This window comes from Anabrus simplex, chromosome X (assembly GCF_040414725.1).
Source record: "Anabrus simplex isolate iqAnaSimp1 chromosome X, ASM4041472v1, whole genome shotgun sequence".
Lineage (NCBI taxonomy): Eukaryota > Metazoa > Arthropoda > Insecta > Orthoptera > Tettigoniidae > Anabrus > Anabrus simplex.
This window is the reverse complement of record NC_090279.1, coordinates 1,391,603-1,415,860: the sequence shown is the minus strand read 5'-3', so window position 1 is coordinate 1,415,860 and position 24,258 is coordinate 1,391,603. Positions and strand designations below refer to the sequence as shown.

Here is a 24,258-nt window from a genome sequence, read left to right as displayed (position 1 = left end):
ATGCCATCCTGGTGATGAATTTTGAAGTTGAAAGTAAAATAGTTGTTCTTTAATACAAAGTGAACTCATTTAATTCAATCGTGCTAAGATTACTACGTTTGGAAAGATTGTCCTTGATAATGTTTACTGTCTCCTTTGTCGGTACTTTACAGTACATATTCATAATGTCAAAGGAGCACATAATGTGGTTGGGTAGTAAGGTAAATTTCTTTAAGATATCACAAAAGTCAACCGAGTTCTTTAATGGGGATTTGTTATTAAATCTATAATGTCTTTTGAGAAAATAGTGAAGGTACTTTGAAGTCCTATAATTGGGGTTATTTCTTCAATTGATGATGGGATGCATGGGTGTGTGTTTCTTGTGTAATTTAAGTAAGGCTCTGGCCGTGGGGATAATAGGGTTCATGTGGATTAGTCTTTGCTGCTCTTGCTCATTGAATAGGAAAGCTGAATTCTTTATTAGTGTTTTTATATTTCGTTGAATTCTGGTTGTGGGTCCTTTGTCGACTGTTGAAAATGTTGCATCTGCAAAAAAGTTTTCTGTTTCTGTAATATATTCATTCCTGTCTAGTAAAACAGTGGTACCTCCTTTGTCCGCTTTACATACTATGATGTTCTTGTCATTAATTTTGGTTCTTAATCCTTGAATGAGATTTGTGTGGTTGGGATCAGAAGTTTTATTTAATTCCTCGGTTACTGTCTGTAATTTCTCTTTTATTTCATACCTGGTATCATTCTTTAAATCTACGGGGTGTTTCAAAATATTCGACTCAACTTCTGCTTTATTGTAGGTCATGTCGCTTTCTTTTCGTGTGCTGGGACAATTATGCTTTAATCCATTGATTAACAGATAAGTTTCTATTTCTGAGAAGTTTGTGTTTGTCATATTAACTATGGCTGTTGAGTTGTTAAAAGGTGGGGTACTTTTTATTTTTTCTACATTCTTTTTAGGTAACTGCAGCTGAGTTTCTTTTAAGTGAGCAAGTTTTTCAAGTTTTTTATCTAAACTCGTTTATTTCCAGCAAGGTATCATTTAACTTGTAATCTACATGTAGCTGAAAGGAACTCCATTCTATTGGGGATATGTGTTGAGATACTGTTAAGAATATCTTGTATAACTGTAAATTTAATTGTGATTTCTTTCGATAAAATGTTTTGATTTTGTCCTTAAGCCAGATTTCATTGGTTCTGTTTTGGGTTTTAGTTAAACTAGGAGCAAGTAAGCCTTTACTCTGAACATGTCTCAAAAATCTGGGGAAAAACTCTAGTCATAGGCATTCGTTTAATTAAGCTATATCTCGACTGATTTTACAGATCCTTACCTTTAGGTTGAGGTATTTATTTAACTTATAGGGAGCCTGGTTGGATACGACATTACATGTTACAAATCTCATGACTGGTCCATACTGAAATGTACATTAATTCAACAATGTTACAAAAGTTTATCAAGATCCATCTATTCAATACACATTGGGTTCTTAAAATTAAGATCAACATTTTGTCATACTAATTTAACACGACATATTTCACCCATTGCATGGGCATCATCATCAGCCGCGATCTCATGCCTAAAGGATAAAAAACAGGATTCTGATTACTCTAGTCAGTGTTACATAGAGAAATGTTTGTTAAAAAAGTGAGGAAACTTCTTGTAAGTTCATAAACGACAATTTACACACTTAAAATACGTCTAAAAAATATGAGTAAAATAATAATGGATAATGTTGGTGCAGACTTACATTGATATATTTAAAACATTTCTAAAATTAGCCAATCTGTCTATATTAACATGAACGATAAGAATGTCTATGGCTAAAATTATGGCCTCAAGTTACAAGTTCAAAGTACGAGTGCGGTCTGGTTTAAGGCAACTCAATTTGAAGTCTTAGAATGGTTACTATGAACCTTAAGTAGTTTAAGAATTGAAAGATGACACTGAATATTCTTGTAGGAAGCTTGTAGTATTATCATTGAGTGTACAGCTGTGTGACTGATGGAGTTGTTATTGTTATATAACCCGTATTTGTAAGGTGAGTCCACAGTCTTCTTATTTTTGTTGAAGACGTGAAAAAAGTTCACAAATCTGTGTGCCGAGTATGTCTGTACTAGCTGAAGTGATAGCTCCCTCTTGTACTTTTAGTCAAATGGGGATGCTCCTGCTTGAAGTTGGCTACAGCTTGAATTTTGAAATCGACTATTGAGGGATGTGTGGTGAAGAACCTGTAACGAGAGGAGGGTAGAAGGATTTTTAGGATTAGAGACCAAAGGTTTAAATTTGACAAAAACGCTGCGTATAATTTTACTTAACCCCTTGACTTTTCTGGTATTAACTAGTTGCCTTTGCAGCGTCAGAATGAATGACAATTGCACTTCATGTATTGTATCTGCATGGAATTGAGGGAAGGGTGTGTGGCAGAGGAGAGGACATGGGCGGAGTATTGAAATTATGCGCTGTTGGCTGTAGGCTGAACATTTACAGCGATAACGGCACAAACTTCTCCGGAACAGCTAAAAAAATCAAGGCCTTTCTGAAAACAACCCTCCAAAAACCAACTCTTCACACGACTGCAAGCATGGGATTGACAAGGGATTTCATCGGTCCTGCAGCACCACACTTTGGTGGAATCTGGGACGCAGCCATCAAGAGTCTGATATATCACCTCAAAAGAGCGATGGTTTCTTATCACTTCAAAAATAAAGAATGGACCACACTTACAAAACATACTCACATCCTCTCACCAAATATTTTATAGGCATGTTTTAATTGTATACATCATCATTTGTGAACTTACAACAAGTTTCCTCATTTCTATAACACACATGTTTCTCTATATAACATTTTGATTAGAGTAATCAGGATCATGATTTTTATCCTTTAGGCATGAGATCACGGCTGATGATGCCCATGCAATGGGTGAATCCTGTCCCATTAAATTACTATGACAAGGTGTAAATCTCAATTTTAAGAACCCAAAAGTGTAATGAAGAGGTGTATCTCAATAAAGTTTTGTAACAACCCACGGATTGAAATTAGAGTCCACTGTTCGTATTGGAGTCTAACCCTGTAAGCAAATGTTAGATTAATGTTGTGTAGAAAACTATCAACTCATATTAAGATTATAAATACAATCATAGTGGAATGGGAAGATTTTAAATTGTGTATTCATATCATCCCACTAATATAATTAGGATAGCGGAACACCTTCGACTACTTCATCCTGGCACTCAGCTCTCTGAGAGAAAAGTTTAAGATCTCGTCAGCAAGGGGGGAAGGAAAGAAGTCACACTCATGCATGTCTCAAGTATTCTAAGTTGAATGCAGATACCTCAGAACAATTAATACAAAATATACACAGGGTGCATGCAAACCCAACATACCCATTCATTAAAACTAGCAGAGACTCTGCCAGCCCAATACTCATGGAAAATGGTGTGAGTTCGAACAACACAAGACTGCCTAGCTACCAAGGCTGTCTACATAGATATGATACCTGATCTCACCACAGCATTTCTCTCCACACTTTACAGTGATAATGGCATGAACTACTTTGGAGGAGCTAAGGAAATCAAAGCTTTTCTGCAAAACAACCCTCAGAAAACCAACTTTTCACACAACTGCACGCATGGGACTGACATGCCATTTCTTCCCTCGTGCAGAACCAAACTTTGGTGGAATCTGAGAAGCAGCTATCAAGAGTCTGATATGTCACCTCAGACGAGTGATGGATTCTTATCACTTAACCAACAATGACTGGACCAGTCTTACAGCACATACGTCCTCTCACCAAAGCTAAATGATAACCCTTTTGACACTTCTTACCTAACTACATCCCATCTCATTATAGGAGAGCCAATTACTACACACCCTGGTCATGATTATACTTCCCCTCCCATCACATCCTTACCCACATGGCTATTTACAAAGGGCATCACTAGGAAAGTTTTGCAATATGCAAAAACGGTTGGCTGGACACCCCTGTTATGGTGAGGGATGAAAAGAGGGGTGAAAAATGGTCCAGAAGACAAGAAGGCATGACCTTCACACCAGTTGTTACAAAGCAGTGGAATTGAAAGCAAGTTAAGATGTCAGTGTGGTCTAAAGGTAAATATCGCGCAATTATATACTACAATTTTGCTTGTGGATTAACTGATGACCACTGCTTAGTGGAAATTACTCTTGTGCTGGGAAAAGACTGTCCACATCAGACAACAATTTTCCGCTGGTACAAAGAGTTCCAGGGGGAAATTTTGGGGTTGAAGATGATCCTCGTACTAGGCGAACGTCTGAATCAGTGACTGAGGAAAACATTGAAGCTGTGAGGAAAATGTTGCAGCAAGAGATGCGGTTGACATATCGGCAGGTAGAAGAGACCTTCCACATCCCTGCACCAGCTATTCATTCAATTCTACATGACCATCTACATGTTAGAAAGGTTTGTTCCCTTTGGGTGCCCTATTCACTTTCAGAGGAACGAAGTACACCTTAAGTGAAATGTGGACAAAAAATGTTAAAGCAATTTGAAAATGGGACTTCCCGTAATGTCAATAGCATCGCATCAGGTGATGAAACTTGGCTTTATTATTACGATGTCCCAACAAAATCCCAGAACAAGGTGTAGTTGTTTGAAGATGAGGGTACTTCTGTGACTGTGCGAAAGTCAAGGTCAGTGAAGAAAAGGATGATTGCAGTATTCTTCACTAAATGAGGCATCCTGACTGGGGTTGTGCTAGAAACACAAAGGACAGTTACTCCTAAGTGGTACAGTGAGACTTGCCTGCATCAGGTCATCCAGGCTTTCAAGCAGCTCCGTCCAAGTCACAGCTCAACACTTGGCTCTTGCATTACGCCAATGCTCCAACACATCGTGCTAATGTAACAATTGATTTCCTTACCAGATCAGGGTTGACTGTGCTTGATCACCCTCCATACAGTCCTCTCTTGCCCCATGTGACTTCGCACTCTTCCTAGAAGTGAAGATGAAGCTAAAAGGGCGGCGTTTTGCATCCGATGAGGAACTTCTGGCAGCATGGGATCAAGAGTGTGAAAATGTAACCGAAGAAAAGTGGCAAAGTTGGTTCAGTGACTGGTATCGAAGTATGGAGAAGTGTATTGAGTGTGGTGGAAATTATTTTGAAAAAGTCTAAAGCGTTCACCCACATTGGAAAACTTTCCTAGTGCCCTTTGTATTCAGCATGTAACCTACAACTTCTGGAAGAGATGGTCAAATGAATATATCGATAAATGGGCAATGATATATCCCATAGCAACATAGTAATACTGAAAGCAGACGACACACATGCTATGAAGTGGACAATGGCAGTGATCAAATGTGTACCCTGTTAGTAACGAATTTATTCATGTCATGATTGTTCAGATGAGTAATGGTAAACTTACAAGGCCTATTCACAAACACTATCTCTTAAGGAGTATGAAAAAGAAAGGCAAGATAACTCTTGAATGGCTTATTTATTTCAAGTTTAAATAATATTAAAAGTCACAATGGACTAGTAACACCAGACACCACATTAGGAAGAATAAGAATGTTTTTCACTTGCCACGAGATGGCTACAATGTGTGTAGTATATAGGTGAATGCTCACAATAAGCAAGCATATCACCTGCAACTTGTATCTACAAATAATTGTATTATCTAGAAAACAATCTATATGTATAAAATAAGAGTTTTGTCTACAATGCTCAGAATTTGAATAGAATGGCATTTCTGTATCGGTCATGTTCACAGTAACAAGGAAATGCACTTTTTACTTTTCCATAATTTCTGTCTGTCTGTCTGTCTGTCTGTATGCATGTACACACATCACGAGAAAACGGCTGAAGATAATTTAATGAAAATCAGTATGTAAAGTCAGAGGATGAGCCACCATAATATAGGCTATAAATTATTTTATTCACACTGAGTGTACTTGTAGTTTAGGAGAAGGCCTAAAATTTAAATATAAAATATTTGTATTATTAGTGTTTTTATCAATAGCCCGCCTGGTGGCCATGATTGTTAAGGCCTTGAAGTCTGACACCGAGGTTAGCCGGTTCGAGTCCCATTGGTCAAAAAAATTTCACCATCAGAATGTTGGCCGGCAGGGTAGGGGAGGTGGTGGTATGCAATTTCTAATCACTAGATTGCGTGCCAATAGCCTGGATTAAATTCTGAACCTCTCCGCAGTGCTCATAGGAGTGAAGGCATATGACGCTGTTGATAGTGATTCGTCCATCGGATGGGGACGTTAAGCCTTGAGCAGACCCCTTGGTGCTATTCAACAGGAGTAGGCTACGTGCCAGCATTGGGTTTCACCCTCTCCCTACTATCATATATCACGTCATTCATTTCATCTCATTAACTCCTCTGATGAGGTTGACATCAGGAAGGGCATCCGGTCATAAAAATCCGCCACAACAGATTCATCTTACCTCATACCCGACCCAGTAGGGAAATGGGACAAGGGTTGGACAAATACAAACATTAGTTGTCTTATCAATAAATGCTACATAACTAAAGTTATATAGAATTAAATTTCCGATTATTTATGTCTTATACATTTTTACCGCACCGGCTATGATAACACAGAAATTCATGGATTTGTATTTTTGTTGCTAAGTCCATATCAATGCCGAGCCACGAAAAAATGGGTTAACAGAAATTATTGAAAAATCAGTATATAGAGTCGGGGAATAACGAATTAGAGTCTAAGCTATAAACAATTTTATTCATCCGGGATTAAATTGTAGTTTAGGGGAAGGTGCCTAAAATTTAATTTGTAAATACCTACGTTATTGGTCCTATAGAAATGTAATACATGACAAAAGTTATGGAGAACACATTTTCCGATCATTTATGTTTCATTCAGTTTTACCGTTCCGTGTATAACAGGGGTATTTCCGAGTCGGAAGAAAATTAATGTGAATGCCTAAAATATCAAAAGCGCACAACATTGATCAACAATAACAATACATTGACCATTGTTTGCTGTGCGTACCAACTATACCAGCGAGACTGAATATTGCAGCGAAATATCTGGGGAGTTAGAAAACATTCTTATTTAGCATGCCATTCCTCTGGTTCATAAATTTTCTGATATTGCTGGTACGTAATACATTGGTTCATCATAGTATTCCAGATATTCGATCCCTACTCTGACACGCTGTTTTGAATGAGCAGTGTGCACATGTAAGGCAGAGGCTCACTTAGTAGTAGCTAGAATTAGAATTTAGGCCTGTTTCAAATTATAGCAAATTAACTAAATAACTCAAAATTCAACTCTGAAAAGAGCCGTTTCTTAAGAAAAGCTTTTTCCTCTTCACTTTCATTAAATTCTACATTCATTTTATTCCAAATCAGCAGTGAAGAGGGGGTTTCTCCTCTGCCTTGCAGGAAAAATTTGCTTCCAAGTCAGATAGATTTTTCCTCCACCAGTGTAATGAATTGAGATTATTTGACTCATCGGGTACTCCTAAGAAGCAAATTACTAAAAGGGCATAGTTTTTCCAATGAGACTCTCCACTACTCAACAACCCCCCCCCCCCCGAATAAAGACTAAGAGTGTTCACGGACCACGCCTGTCTGGGGCTTGGTCATCCGAGCTCCGGAACTTTGGACTGTTAGATCACCAGTGTACTGCTGTTTGTTAAAAGTGAGAAAATGTGTGTTTTTTTTTGTTTAGTCGAGTGTTTCATATGAAAGCATTCCTCTTAATTGCGCCATAAATACTGACGTAATTGTAATGGCCTATGTTAATTTCAGTTGGGGAAACCACGAAGACAGTTTTTCTGAGGATGTAAAGAGAAGGTGGAGAGTGCCTGCCATTATAATGAAAACTCCCCAACCTGATTGTGACTGATGGTAGGCAAGTGGGCCTACCATTACAATTAATATTCCCTAACCCAGTCTTCATATGAGAAAAGATGTTTGGTAACTTCCCAGTCGTATTTCTACGGTATTGTTAAGAACTATTCACTTTAATACAATCTTGCTCACAACATGTACAACAACATGTACACTACCTAATCTAGAATTCTGTATACAATGTAAAATTCCATAGCGAAGCATGGGTAAATCAGCTAGTAATTAATATAATCAATAAGATTACAAAGGTGTTTCATTTGGAAACAACTAGTAAAATATCCTGTAACAGGAACAAAAGATAGCTACTTTGTGTTAGAAAACATTTATGAAGTAAAAGTACTACTAGGAATGATACCAGCTTCCAAATGATGTAGCGTAGAGGTCTTTGGAGCAATCCAAACTGCTGCACAATTCAGAATGCAAGATCGTGAAACAACTTGAAGGTAAAGTGAAAATTAGTTAAGTAAACAGTCAATCTCATAAAAAAAGTATATTTACCATGTTACCATGTTAGTTGAAGAAGGGTATATAGAAGGAGAAGGAGAAGAAGAAAAGGAAATTAAATCTTGTACAGGAGGATTAGGTAACAATAAATTGTGGGGTATCGGAGAAGATAATAAAGAGGAATCTTCCCCTAAAGGGAAGTTATCCGAAAAACAGGCCATAATAAAGAACACAAGGACAACCAAGGAGATAGAAAATGAAAACACTAAAACAGAAAGTAGTCTGCTACCATTTGTTAAGATTTTATATCTTCAGCATAGATCAGTTAAAAAAAACACATTTTCTCAAAAGAAAGGAGAGGAGAGTCTCCCTCAGTAATATGACAGAGCACAATGTTTACGTGTCAGGCCAAGCAGAGCAACTGGAAGCGCGCACGAGGCAGTGCGCAGTTAGTCATGCAGAACACAATTCAAGGCCTTTCCCCAGAGGTATTGCGTAGTAGGAGCATAGGAATAAAAAGGGGACACCAAACAAATAATAAGCCCAAGGGATCAGGTTTTAAGAATCATGACATATATTGTAACAATATCAAAAGAAAGCTTATAAACACGATACATAGCAATTAAAACTCATAATCTTTGGTATAGGTCAGGTACTGGAATAGTAGACATGTTAGGAGATTAAGTTAAGAAAATAAGGCATATGTACACGTGCTTTGTGAGAATTATAACCAGATGACAAGATTCAAATAGTTACAATGGTATCAATATCGTAGCAAGAACGTACCCTGAATATACTCAAAAAAATGTATTACTAGTGAAATGATACATTCAGTAAACATTTGGATAACAATGCGAAGAAACCTCCACATCGATATTACACAATATTTAATGCCCCGAAAACGAATTTCATTTAACTAGAAGAACAAGTTGACATTAATTTTAAAACCATCAAACAGAAGAACAGTTATGAAAATTCGCAGACCATTACTAATCTTTTGGTGCGTTATTAATTTCTCATAGAAGAAGGATAGGAAGCAAAAAGGGCATACACCGGTAGAAGGAGAGGTAGGGAAAATAAATAAAGAAAAACAAAACACAGCTAAGGGCATTAAGGGAACAGGTAGGGATCAGGCTGCAAAACCCCGTTGAAGGTTAAGTTCATTTCAACACACGATGTAAGGTTCGAGCTCACTTATTGGTCCACCAAGGAAAACTCCCCAATCACAGTTGTCAATGTTCACAGAAAAGAAGGAAGTGCTCCATAGTGTAAGTAAAGTCCAAAAGGGACCGAAATTTTCATAGCTTGATATTTATAACAAAGTCTGTGAGGAACTAGAAAGAATATCCACATGAGTATGTAAAATAAAACATGAGTCTGCTCACCCAGCGAGACGTAGAAGGTTCCCACACAGGTTAAATGAGTCAGCACGGACCAGCCGCGGACGATATAAAACTCCCACTGCTTACAATAGCATAATGCACACACCTGATCGCCGATCAAGGCGAAACGGCAAGTTTATATAGGCCGGAGAGCCAGGCGTGGAATGTGTGGGAACAATGATGACGTCGGGGGTGGCGGGGAGAGGAAAGCAAGCACACACACAGTCGTGAGGCAGACAAGGCAACAGATGGATGGTAAACGTAGCAGTCCAATGTCACTAGTGACGGATATGCATGAGGTAAGAAAACATATATATCGGGAGCACGTTACAAACATAGGACTATCAATCGTGTGCACTGAAATGAAGGGTCAAACACTGATATCTATTGAGCCATTTTATATTTTCATTACCTGACGATGGCTTATCAAATTATGTACATTACCTCAAGAGATTTTTCCTGCGCTGACCCTGGATCTGTTAACTCTGATTTAACTTCTTCTTTCAGAGCTATCACTTCTGATATATGTTCAATATTTTCCTGTGGAAAATAAGATATATTAGGTACGCTCATAACACACATCTACAAATACAGTCACCAAAAAATGAGCATATTAATTCATTAATTGCCAGTATTACAGTTACTTTCCAAATTTCACTAATGTTTAAGGAAGATTTCTACCAGCAGAGGTTTGTTATAACCAAAAGCTGTACTGAGGGTGGTGTTACTATTCTTGCTCACTCATTATGACAGAGAAAGGATGAGACTGAGAACAAAATATAAACTGATAAACATTTCCTAGCCACTTCAGAAGATATCCTACCAGGGATGGAATTGGGGCCATCTTGCACAGAATTTGGAAAGAAGCACCCATAGACATAAAACCTAAATTGTATGTGTACCGGGCGGTACACATCCACGTCGCTAATTCAAACTTTGCGCCAGTTGAAACTCCCCTACTGGAGGAAGTCTGAACTTTATCTAATGTGTTAATTTTCAAGTTTCTCAGAAGATGTCACTACTTGGAAATTTTGAAGTTTCTGAACTGGGTCGTTTTCGATGTATTTTTGTTTTGCCTGTAGTAAGAAGTGTGAACATTCTCTTCTAGAGGACACTACTGAAGAACTACAATGGTGCACCCTAGTGCGAAGTGAAAGAACTGTTTTTTGGAGAAATTTTTATTTCAAAAGTTTGTTCCTTGTTAAATTTCTTTCTGTTATTGTTTAAGTTGGCCGTATAACACTTTCTTTCCCCTTGTTTTGAATCTAGCCAATCCCGTATTTCTTTAATTAATTTATGACCAATCAGGTGTATCTTCTCCAAAGGGGATATGTTGCTTAACCCTAGCCAATAAAGTTTTTGTGGGAGGGTATTCTCATTCCTTAAACGCCTCGAACTTTCCGCGAGAGTATATAAACTGCTGATTTTTGGGTCTCCGCGCCACTTCTGTAACATCTTTCAGTGTGTAAAGTACGTAGCAGGGGGCGGGAAGCGCCTCTTTCTTCGGGTCTCCGCGCCACTTCTGTAACATCTTTCAGTGTGTAAAGTACGTAGCAGGGGGCGGGAAGCGCCTCTTTCTTCGGGCAGCAGTTCAACCACAAGGTAATGGCCTTTTAATAACTTCTTTTCTTGCTAGCTCAGCAATTTAACTCTCGGGGCAGGTCCGAAGCCTTTTCCATGTAACTTTCCTTTAATAATGTAAAGACACTCCGTGTCAATTCTTTCTGTTTTAACTACATATTGGGATAGAGAGTGCTTAACCCTCTCGAGCTCCCACTCATATTGCATTGAGGTGAACTTATTTTCACAACCTTTCTTCCTTAACGTTATGTAAATTGTTTCCTTCTATAAGTCACCTCTTTAGTATGGGATTAGCCCTTGCATTAGTGGCCTAGAGCCAGATTAGGTTTTAAACAAAATGTATTAGGAGTGCAGATCGCCTCCTCTTAAATTGGTATTTTAGAGGCCATGTAATTAACCTTTTCTCACTTAATAGGCCTCAGTAGGTTGGGTATTTTACCCCTGTGTTTATGTCTTTAGAGGACAGCTTGAAGGTGGAATTTCGTGTGGCCTTTGATAGGCTAGAACTTTGAGAGCTAGTTGCTCTTTCCAAAATAAAAATTGTGTTTTCTGCGCACCTCGAGGAGGCTTTACTGTGTAATTGGGAGCAAGTGCTCCTGGGCATGATTGGGGTCTTCTGCCCCTTTGTTGAATTCTGTATATCTTAAAATTGGGCTAATTGCTCAAGAATTGTGTGTCTGGCTCTCAGAACCCAAATCCTGTAACTCTGTAATTGTACATTCTCGAATAGTGGCTTTGCTACTCTGTACCTGCCATTCTTGTTATTTCTTGATTTTGCAAAGAAAATATAACCTTGTTAAATTTTAAATTAACTTTAATTTCGTAGCCTGAGACCTGTTCACCCCCGCACCTTCTTTCACCTCTGCTGTTCCACAGATAGCTCGGAACAGTATGAACTATTTTCATAGTACAATCATATCAATCACATCTTAAAGGTTATTTCAACTACTTACAAGTGTTACAACTGTTGTAAATCATTTTTGTTCTCAGCATAGAGTAGGTTTACAGACAGATTAAAATACCTTGAATTATATTGAAATCACATTCTCCATTCTGATTTGCCTAGCTCACAGGGGCTATATAAAGCATTAAGGCAGTTCTGTTTCAAACAGCATTTTTCAATGCTTCCAAGTGTAAAATAAAAGAATTAATATGAAAGAAGCAGGTTCATCACAGCCATATACCAGCAAAAGAAGTGATGTAGCCCAAAATCAAAGCAACAACAAATTAAATATTTTACTACTACAATGATTTTATGTGATGTTCTGTGAAGAACTGTGGGGATGAGAACACCATCAGTGTACATCTGCAGTTTCAGAAGCTCTTTCATGGTCTACTCCAGAATTTCAGATTTCTCACTTGGATTCATAAAACCTTGCTGGCATTAAAGGGGTGGTGGGGAGGGACTGTGATCAAAAGCTCATGTTTTAACCCTCGGATACTCGCGTGGGCTACAGGTGTAGCCCAGTCATATGTTTTGTTGTAGCACAGAGTGTATTCATTGCTAGGAATGTTGATACTCTCTATAGCTGCCTGTAAATGTTGCAATTAACTAGTGACTGTGTTTCCGGCTTGACTAGGCGTGCCATTTAGGTGCCAGTGGTCTGGGCTACAATAGTAGCCCGCGCGAGCATTGCTGTTTCAGTGCTGACAACAGCCGAGCAAGGGAAACTTCGCTGCTCAGGTGGCCAAGTAGATTACTTTCAAATCAGACAGTGGTTAGATGAAAGTAGTGATAATGTTGTTAGCGGTGATAGTGACGATAGTGACGATACGTATACACAAATTACACCAAACTGAATCGAGCATTTTCCTGGTCATAAGGGAATTGCTGATGCTATGAAAACTGAACTTGAATGCTTAGAACTTTCTATAGATAGCAATATAATACAGATGAGAACCACAGCGACACATATGTATATAGGTGAATTATGAGACAAGTTTGAACGTGATCGTGATGCAAAATTTACCGATACTACAGAAATACCTGTTTTGATAAAGTGCCAAAATTCCTTAAAAACTTACAGAAACCCTAAGACAGTTTTTTAACCTGATATTGTTTTCATTTATTTACCATGCAAATATGTTCTAATGTAGGTATTTGGGTATGCATATATATAAATTTTAAAGCTGTAATTCTTTTATTTCTGTTTCCATGGCAGATTTCCCTTAGTGTGAGATGCAATCAAATTTTTCTTCAAGGGTTTTAATTTCGTCTTCTGAACAAAAGATAAACCTATGTATGGTCTTCAAATTTGGCTTAGAATATTAATATATACTAATACTTAAGGTATTATTACCAAAGAAACCTAAAAATAGTGCGTAGGAGTCATTCCGATTGAATTTCAGTTTGGGCTACATATGTAGCCTGCGCGAGCAACGCTGCGTCCATTCCCAGCGTGAGTGTCCGAGGGTTAAAATAAGTTAACGTACTAAAAAAGGTGAATTAAAGTATAAAGTTCTAGAATATACCAACTTACCCCATTCAATACAGAAGGAAGAGAACAGTAGCCGAACTCAGGAATGGATGAAAATGATGCACAAAATGAAGAGGGAAATAATGACAAAAAGGAAAGAACTTTTTTAATGTGCCGTAAGTCCTCAAAGTGTCTGTGCCCACTAAGAAGGGGCACATTAACTCTTATACTGCGCTATTTTTAAAAAGAACACTTCCAGAAAAATTTAATATCTTTCGTATTTTCCAATTGAACTGAAACATAATTTTTTTTTAAATATTAGTGATATTCAACACAATCGCACCATTTTTTACTCAACTTTGGCAAACTAGCAGTGACATTTGACCTTGAAACACACATTACTGTGATACATCTTGAAACATGGAACTGGAGACATTGCAGGCGGTCCAGGGCAATTACTGCAAAAAAAAAAAATGTCAGTTTCCTCTTGCACAGTCCCCTTCCTTTCTTTGAACAGTTTGCTGGTAATAGGGAACAAACAACACAATTAGGTTCGTGACTCTTGTCCTGCTGCTGCCCAAGAGAGTGCCTCTCAGTCAGGAGAGCTTGAGGTATGTAATCAGAAGGTCTTCCTCGTTTAGCCAGCGGACTGTGCTGATACTCTCGTAGAAGTCCCATTATGGCAGATTTTCTGCCCGTTTTTTGAAGCTTAATGTACAATATTCCTCCATTTGTTAGTGCAGTTTCAATAAGAAATATTTTTTTTGCTAGGGGATTTACGTCGCACCGACACAGATAGGTCTTATGGCGACAATGAGAAAATAATACAAGACCTGATACCACTTGAGTTTCCTGTGTACAAATGCACAGTTTTCGGTAGATTAAATTTATCAACACCGTTCACAATTAACTTGGGTTTATCAACAGTTACGTAGCCACTCTCACCTTTTTTTCAACTCTTTTGAATCTTCACAATCTCAGATGTGTGAACGGTTGATAACATGTTTACCCAGCCAGTATCTTACCATGTGCACACTAGCATTTCTTTGGATGGAAGATGCCAGAACTTAGGTTTTTGCCTTTTCTTCATTTTTGGGGTTTTCTTCTCATGAGATAGTACTCTGCAGTTACATCTCACTGTCCCTTAGGCACCTATGTTCTTCTCAGAAAGCTGGGTGAAAAGCACTGGTATTGAAAAAAATTTGACCACATACACAATTCTGCCAGTATTATCAAAACCCTCTGTCAGGCTTCTTACCACTTTCTCTCCCAAAGTTTCCCCAGGCACTGACTCTTCACTGTCCTTTAATACATTAGTCTGAAACTTACAAAGGTAACCTCTTTTACTGTCACATAGTGACCACAAATTTACACCCCATTTTGTCAGTGGCTTTGAAGGAAGGCATTGCTTACACCACAGCCTTCCCATAAACTTCAGCATAGACTCATCAACTGATAAGCATTTTCCAGGTAAAGCACGCTTCAGGTATGAATTTTCTACAATAAAAATGACAGGTCTTATCAGAATAATGGATCATAACCAGGTGACCCCTTAGCAATGCGGTTTTCATTGTTATCGAAATGTATAAAGCTTCAAAGAAGGCAGTACTTGTCTTGCGACATCACTTGGCCAAAATTAGGCATAGCAGTAAGCCAATATTGTTCAGAAAAGTCAGCCTGTAATGTTGATTTACGCCACAATCCCATCCCAATATTAATAGCCACCATTGCCTGAATATCTTCTATTGTGCATTCATTCCATCGATTATACCTCGAAAGAGGAGGAAAATCAAATGATTTATCTAAACACTGCTAAGCATATCTGTTTGTTTCCATTGCTGTATGCTCAAACACTGAACGTGACTTAAACAGAAGAACTGCCTTGTATGGGTCATCAAAATTCGAAACTTTGCCCACCAGACCGATACAAAATGATGATCTGCCTTGTTGGCACTTTCTTCCGAACAATCACTATGCACATCATCACTTGTTTCATTGTCCAAATTTACTGAACAGTCTGAATCATAATCAGCCACTAAAAGATTGAAGATTTCTTCACTGTCATTACAAATGTTGTTCCGCGCGCTCACAGCAGCTGAGTGAAGCCTGCTATTGGTGAGACAGCTGACAGGAATGTTGACGGGCAGGCAGGTGAAAGATAACAAATAAACATACGTCCAGTGTTGGCGGCAATGTTTTCAAACAATGCTTAGTACATAGTCAATACATGACTATATATATATATGTATCCTTAAATGCACCTTTATTAAAGAAGCAAGCGGAAACTAAAGCAGGAAAGTACAAAATCGACAAAAGTCGATTACCGTAACAAATTCTATAGTGAAGTAAGTCAACAGAAGTCAACTTTTGCAGCTAAAGATTTAAAGAGAATTTTCTCAGAATCATTCAACATACAGTTTGACCTGTATTTGAAGAATAAAATGTGATAATCACCATTCTGCCTTTTTAAATGAATTCAATGTCTGAGCAAAGTACTTATTTTGTGAGAACGCACATTTAGATTTTTAGCCATTTTACCTCTCGTATGCCATAAGCAAATTTGCTCTTTCCTTAACATACATATCTGCCAGCACATTGTGGTTGTAAGGGTAAAACAGAGTAATCACACCTGTGTTTATATTTTGTTTAGCAGACTGGTGTATCCAGTCTCAAAAACAGTGACGACAGACTTGTGATTTAACTTCTTCTACACTAATTATGATAGGAGTATAATTTTTAACATGTGGTGCTAATGGTGGTGCAGTAGTGTACAATGGGCCAACCGTCTTCTATTATAATCACAGGGGAAAAATAGAAGATGTGTAACCCCTAAACCAACGTAATTTCAATACTGACAATAAAAAGTACAGATTAATCCAACCCCAACCTGAACACACTCAATACCAGTTTCCAATATTGGCATACATTTCTTTAACATAATTTTCATATATGTACAAGTTTGACACAGTAGTGTTATTACAAATATTAAACCTAGAGTTCTTGATCAGGACTGCGCTCATATACCAGGTTCAAGTCTAACACAGAACATAACAAGAAATATCAAAGGAAGAGGTCTTGAACAGCAGTACACTCACATCTTGGATATGTTCAGACACCATTCTCTTCTGTAGAGCCTGTAACTCAGAACTCAGGAAGTAAACAGTTATTCTGAGAATAGCGCTTATTAATTGCAGAATTTTAGCTTGAAGCAACTATTGGGCAATATCTCACCTGTAAATTAGCAGTTCACAGTGTTTGCAATAGATTATCACTGTCAAGTCACAGTTATTCATTGAACTTCTGTCTTCCAACATTCAAAGTTTTCAAAGACTCTGAGGTGCAAGAATGATGTGCAGGAATTCACTTTCTTGCCAGTAAAACTACAGACATGTGCTGAGATAATTCAGCTTCTTCAAATACCTCTAGACCGAACCTGAATCACACTCGCCGACATGAAATTAGCATCAGTTTAGCCTCTGAGCTATGAGACGAAGGGCCACTGAACTGAAAGCCACACACTCAGACAATTGCAATGGACTGTAATTAGAGTAGCAACAGATAGAGCAAGAAAAGAAGATGAAAATATCTTACATCTTTTCCTAAATTTTCTACTGCATCTCCGCCTTCATCAGGGTGTTTTTCTTTAGACGAGCTATACTCACAGTAAGTTTCCAAGGCAGAATTATACTACGTGCTCACCAACATTAGTGTCATTGTAAAGAAGTTCAAATTTTCTCCATGAGAGCCATGGACATACTGGCCATAACCTAATTCAATCTAGCACCCACCATTTTCCATCACTTCAGCAACTACTGGCACTGCAATTGGCTGAAATGATCGGAATTATGTCAGTCCCACAAGGATTCCATTACCAAACCATGCAGAATCAATACATAACCACACACCCTCCTGAAATCCATTTCAATAGCCAACAGAGGAAATCAGTTAACAACAGACAGTCAGTCAATGGATGCTTAACACATGAAATGCTCTGAAGCCTCAATCCTGAGACACTGCTATTCACAACTTTGCCACTAGCTTGACCTAACCAAGGCTCCTTGTCCGGCCCCGCGGTTTAAGAGGCAACGGGTCAGCTCTGTCACCCGGCGGCCCCGGGTTCGATTCCCGGCAGGTCAGGGGTTTTTAATTGAAAATTATCAATATCCCTGGCCTGGAGACTGGGTGTTTGTGTCATCCTTAATGTTCATTTCCTCACATTCAACATTTTACACTTCCACCATTTTCAAATACACACAGGTTCACAAAATATGGTGCAAAGGAGGGGCAAAAGATCTTCATAGGTCGACGCCTTGAATAATAGCATTTTGAAAATAATACCAAGGCTCCTTCAATATCAAGCCCTCAAGATTGATTCAACTAGCTTCATGCCACCATCAAACATAGAATGCACTGCCATCTCCCTAGTAAATACTAAAGGCCAACTGTCCACTCGGCGGCCCTTCCTTGTCCCACGAACAATGTTTCTGTCACTAGTTTGACCCACAGATGAACACCAATACTGTGGATTGTAGTTCCTAAGAGTTGGCAGCTTTGTGTAGTGCGTTGTGGCATATTTCCAGACAAAGAAACAAAACAGAGTCGTACTACACCTAGATGCCCATGCAGCAAATGGTGACTGCTGGTGTTAATGTTGGGTAAGCACATAGTAAATGTTGCCCCTGCCAAACTTATTCAACTACTAAGGGTTAAATTCTGATCTTTATAAAATTATCTGGAATGAGACTTACAAGTGATGCATTTGTTGTTTCTTCAAGCCAGGCTGGTTCCTCTTTGATCTTAACTTCTAGGTCCATTTCACACTGCAATTGAAGTAGTTGGAAGGTACTGGGGTTGCTGATTCTTTCCAATGACCTTACACTGAAACACAGGCCAGATAAATATATTACCTTATTGCAGTCATTGCTACTTAGGTTATTTGTCAACAGACTAAGCAACAAGCTTGTAATTTTACATGACTGTCAATATTAGGATCATACCAAAAAGACCCGAAATTTTACATGACTGTTGATGTCATGATCATACCTATAGGACCTCAAATTTTCTATGACTGATACTACGATCATAGCCAAGGACCTCCAATTTTATATGACTTCTAATACAGTGATCACTTCCATAGGATATCTAATTTAACATATCTGTCGGTATCAAGATCATAGTCAAAGGACCCCTAGATTTACACGACACCTTATATCATACTCATAGCTACATAACATACACTTTTATATGGAACTGAAAACACAGTAAGATGACTCTTCCTTTTAAAAATCCAATGTACATTAATTGTGATCAAAATGCACTAAATTTCTTGAAAATTCAGAGACTATTCCATTTGCATATCACTCTAATCACCGGGTCCATATCTTGGAATCTTTGTACCATGTGTATCCTCTGCACTCGCTTCAAAACTAACAGAACAAGTTCACAGTACCTTGAGATTTGTTCTATCAAATTCTACCCTCCTAGAATCATATTCTCACAAAATGTTCTCTTCTTGTCAAGCTGATTCACTATATCTTTATTTGAGAAATGTTCTACCTATCTGATCTTCAACAACTTCCGATAACACGGCATTTCAAAGGCTTCAACTCTGTTTATCTTGGCACCAGTTATTATCCATGTTTCACTTCCATACCGTGCTGTACTCCACACTCAGTGCAAACATAATAATAATAATAATAATAATAATAATAATAATAATAATAATAATAATAATCGTATGGCCTCAGCTACCATGTGCAGACATTTCAAGATGACGCCATCTGGCTGTCTGCTCGTCAATTTCGACGTTCCGTTTTACTCTAGCCCTCCACTAGATGGCAGACCGAGTAAACCGAAACTCTCTTGGGCGTCTGTGGCTGAGATTTAATGAATTTTGTCGGGTAAACACCAAATGTGTCACCAGAGATCTTTTACATGCCGACATCGTACGACATGGAGTGTCGAATGGACTTTTTTCCGCCCTTCAAAAATCCGACTACCTCAGCCGGGTTTGAACCCGCTATCTTGGGATCCGCAGGCCGACACTCTACCGCTGATCCACAGAGGCAGCAAGTGCAAACATATTTTTTTTAAGTTTTTCAATCCGTTGAAACTAAAGAACATTATGCAGAAGAAATATGAGTTTTGGCGGGATTTAGTGATGACATTTATATATATTAAGGAGGCATATGACCGTGTAGCTCTGCAAGTGGTCTTGGATGCAGTGATAAAAAGATGACAGGGAGAGGAGAAGAAGCAGTTAGCCAAAAATGAAATATGAGTAGATAATGTGTGAAGACTACGATAGGACAAAAGAAACTGGTTCAGAGTAGGAGGAGGACTCAACAAGGATGTGTATTATCCCCTCTACACTTCATTACAGTCATGGATGAAATCCACAAGAGTATACAACAAAAAATGGGAGCCAAGCCGGCAAACGCCTTGCTCTTTGCAGATGACATTGTAATATGGGGATAAGGTGAAATGGAAGTACAAGAACATGTTACTGTATGGAATCACAAGATAGAGAAATATGGAATATAAATAAGTGTGGAGAAGTGTACGATAGTAGTGGTGACGAGAGGTAATAGAGAAGTAAATGGAAGACCATTAGAAGTTGTGGAAAGCTTCAAGTATTCGGGAAGAGTATTTCAGAAGATGGGAAAACAGTTTAAGAAATTGGAAAGAGAACTGAACAAGCCAATGGGATTTTACCACTGTTTGAGATGTATAGTCAGAACTGGGACATCCCAAAGGAATACAAGAATAATTTGCGCCCGATGTATTACACAACAATTTTGACATATGCAACAGGCACGTGGAAAACCTAAACAAAACAACTCTCCACATTTCATAACCTTATACCATGATTCGCAGCCTACAGTGTAAAGAAATACTGAACATTCACAGCGGCACATTTAAATTGCACACAGAAGTAAACAACACATCAACACAATAATTAAAATTATACACTACATCTTGTCATTTCTTTCTGAAACTACCATCTGCATTTCTTCATCTGAATAGCTCTTCAGAAAAAATCCTCATTCCACTAAATTGAAATAGGGCCTATATCATAAATATTGCTACAATATACGAGGGTTAGACTTGCTGGCAATTGTAACGCAAAAGCCTACGAGTTTACAATGAGGGGGCTAGTTATACGGGTATACATTAATGCTTAAGTAAAAATGAAATTGAAGAAAATTAAAAATAAATTAAATATTAAATTATTAAATATTATTATTACATATAAAAAAGATGTAGGCTAGAATGCTGAAACTGAGAAAGATTAGTATTAACTTATTACGGTTCACAATTGAAATCTTTTCAAAAGTAAATTATTGGATCTTGAACATTACCGGCAATATGTTAGGGGTTGCGGACACAGTGCAAAATGATAGAAATCACAATTCCTCAATGAAGAAAATCTGTAACACAACTAACGGAATAAGCTGTACAACCGCATACCTACCACTTCGAAACAAAACCGGATATTTGAACGTAGTTTAATCACTTAAACGCTTGAAGAACAAATTTGATATAAATGATTCAGTATAACAGGCTGCCACCTCCGGAGCGTAACGGTTAGTGTTATTAGCTGCCGTCCACGGGGGCCCGGGTTCGATTCCCGGTACTGCCAGAAATTAAAGAATGGCAGGAGAGCTGGTATGTGGTTGAAATGGTACATGCAGTTCACCTCCAATGGGGGTGTGCCTGAAAAGGGCTGCACCACCTCGGTATGAGGACACGAGTTTACCTTTTTTTTTTTTTTTTTTTTTTGTAGAACAGGCTGAATTTATAAAGGATTTATTTCCTCTGACAACTCCGAAGAATACGCCACTTCTTCTTCTCCTCCTTGAAATGGTTGTGGGATTGTTATGTCACCCAGGTACAATATTTATAAAGAAACGTACGATTGCTACGCTCACACCAAACTCCTATAAATGTGTACACAGATGAGAATTTCATAATTGCTTGATGGACAAGGACTTGCAAATTGAGGTACGAAGTGAGTGCATTGACATAAAAAGTGGTTCCAATGCACACGAAATAGTTCACTAGTAAAGGTAGCGCATGTACAACCGTTTGTAATAGAATTAGTTATATCACTATCATTTCAGCCATATTCAATCTTTTTACGATGTGGCCCAAGGGCGCCCATACCCGGGGGCAGGGTGGGGCCGTGCCCCCCCCCCCCCACTAGCTCTCAGTGAAGGGCAAAACAATAATGTAGTCAGGTGTTTTCCTTTCAAGAAAATGGTTTTAAAATCAGTATTACGTAGAAGTTGTAGTACCGTCCCCCACCAACAGGCAGGGGATACCGTGGGTTATTGTACCGCAGAATACAAGTCGTCATTTATCTTCCAAAATATTAAAAATACTACGTAACCCCAGGTCTCGGCCCCTCCGTACGAGCTGTCATATGGGCGCCCATGATGTGGCCTCTTTAAGTCCGAAGCAAGGTAGGTTTTCATGGGGTCTCCCCACCTGGGACGGTCTTGAGCGATGTTCTGCCAATTGATCCCAGTAATCTTCCGGATGTCTTTATCCCATCTGTCCGGTGGTCTTCCCATAGGTCTCAGATGATCTTTCTGACTCCACTCAAGCACAAGCTTTGTCCACCTAAAATCAGTTCTCCGAGCAACATAGCCTGCTCACTGCCATTTTAGGGTAAACACCCTTTCTAAAATGTCACTGACCTTTGTGACTGACCTGATATAGTCTGCTCTCTTCCTGTCTTTCTTCGTGAAGCCTAGCATAAGCCGTTCCATAGCTCTTTGGGTTGTTCTGAGTTTTAGCTTAACAAACTCGCTCAAAGTCCAGGTTTCACAACCGTAAGTCAGTACAGGAAGAACACTCTGTTCAAAGGCTATCTTCTTTAGGTGGGTTGGCATGTTGGATTTGAAGATTGAAGAATTTCTTCCGTAGGCTTGCCATCCTAGTTTGATACGTCGGAGGATTTCCGGTCTTAAGTCCCATTTCATGTTCACAAGCTGCCCAACATACTCACTGACGTGTTGTAATGTGGAGTTTCCCACATGCAGCTTTCCTGTTGGGGCCCATTTGTTGAGTACGGTATTGCTTTGGTTTTAGAAAGGTTCATGGATAGTCCCACTTTTTGACAGGCTGAGACAAGATCTTGTATTAGAGTTTGTAGTTCATCGATGCCGTTGGCTAAAAGTGTAATGTCGTCTGCAAACCTAAAATTGTTTAGCCTTTTCCCATTGATTTTGATACCTGTACTTTGCCAGTTGATTTTTGACATGGCCATTTCTAATACTGCTGAGAACAACTTGGGAGAAATGGGGTCGCCTTGCTTTACACCTCTTTGAATTGGAAAATCCGTGGTTGGCACATTAACGTTCACGAAGGCTGAAGAGGTTTCGTAGATATGTTGGGGTACTCTTATGTAGGCAATATCGACGCCGTGTTCAGCTAAGGCTTGCATAACAGCAGCGTGGCTCACCGAGTCAAAAGCCTTTTCAAAGTCCACAAAGGCTATACAGAGCGGCATTTGATATTCATTACTTCTGCTGATAACTTCACGAAGGGTGAGTATGTGGTCGATTGTTTCAAAACCTCGGCGGAAACCTGCTTGTTCAATTGGTTGGGCAAAATCAAGCGTTGAACTGATTCTATTTGTAAGTACCTTGGCGTAAACCTTGTAAAGGACAGAAAGCAAGGTAATAGGACGATAGTTTCTGATGTTATGTATGTTCCCTTTTTTTGTGCAGGAGAATTATCATTGCTCTGTTCCAAGACGGAGGGATGAATGCATTGCGTAGACAAGACGTGAATATTTTTGCCAAGTGTCTTAAAGTTTCATCACCAGCAAGTTTGAGAACGCTAACTGAAAGGTTATCGCTACCTGCGACTGATTCCTTTTTCATACTGTTTATAGCATATCTGATCTCAGATGGGAGAACTTTCTGGACTTGGGAAATGTTGGATAAGTCAGGCAAAGACAGGTTATCATCAGCCTTCTCGTACAACTTGCTTTAAAAGTTTCTGATGAACTCAAGAAGTTCTTCCCTATCGGTAATTCGGCCGTTGTCTCCATCTAATGCAATTTATTGCTTCTTCCCGATCTGTAGCCTCCTTTTAGTAGACTTCAAACTTCATTTTTCAGATAAGCAAGTTCTTAGATTAGGTATCTTCATTGAATTTCTTTAAGTCGGTTTTAATTCTCTTTCTTAAGGTTTTGCACAGCTCAGAGTACTGTATTTTGTCACAGTCGGACTGAATTTTCATTTCTCTCTTCTTCTTTAGCAGGTTCCTGGTATCATCTCTGAGTTTCTTATCCCGAGTGTTATTCTTTATGAACCCTCCAATTACTTCAGCCGTATCCATTAGCATTTTTACCAAATCTTCACCAGTTTCATGTAGGCTTTGTTGAAGGGCTTGATGGAATTTCTCTTAATTTTCTTCTAAACGTTTAAGATTTATTTGTTTCTTTTTCTACCGCACTAGTTTAAGTCGATGTTCCTTAATGTTTAACTCGGCTCTAGCCCTTACTAATCGGTGGTCACTACCAGTATTGAATCTGTTGAGGACTGATATATCTTTAATGATT

General features: G+C 38.6%; 1 protein-coding gene across 1 annotated transcript in view; it reads right to left on the bottom strand.

Annotated features, from left to right (window-relative positions):
• The window catches only part of LOC137503217 (uncharacterized), a 40,658-nt gene extending 19,599 nt beyond the window's left edge, over positions 1-21,059 (bottom strand). Inside the window, exons 1-3 of the mRNA XM_068230748.1 lie at positions 21,044-21,059; positions 18,431-18,560; positions 10,129-10,224 (exon numbers count right to left, since the gene is read on the bottom strand). Of these exons, the coding sequence (XP_068086849.1) occupies positions 10,129-10,224; positions 18,431-18,496 (162 nt within the window). The 5' untranslated portion in view covers positions 18,497-18,560; positions 21,044-21,059. The remainder of the gene's footprint in view (positions 1-10,128; positions 10,225-18,430; positions 18,561-21,043) is intronic.
• Between the last annotated feature and the right edge of the window lie 3,199 nt (positions 21,060-24,258).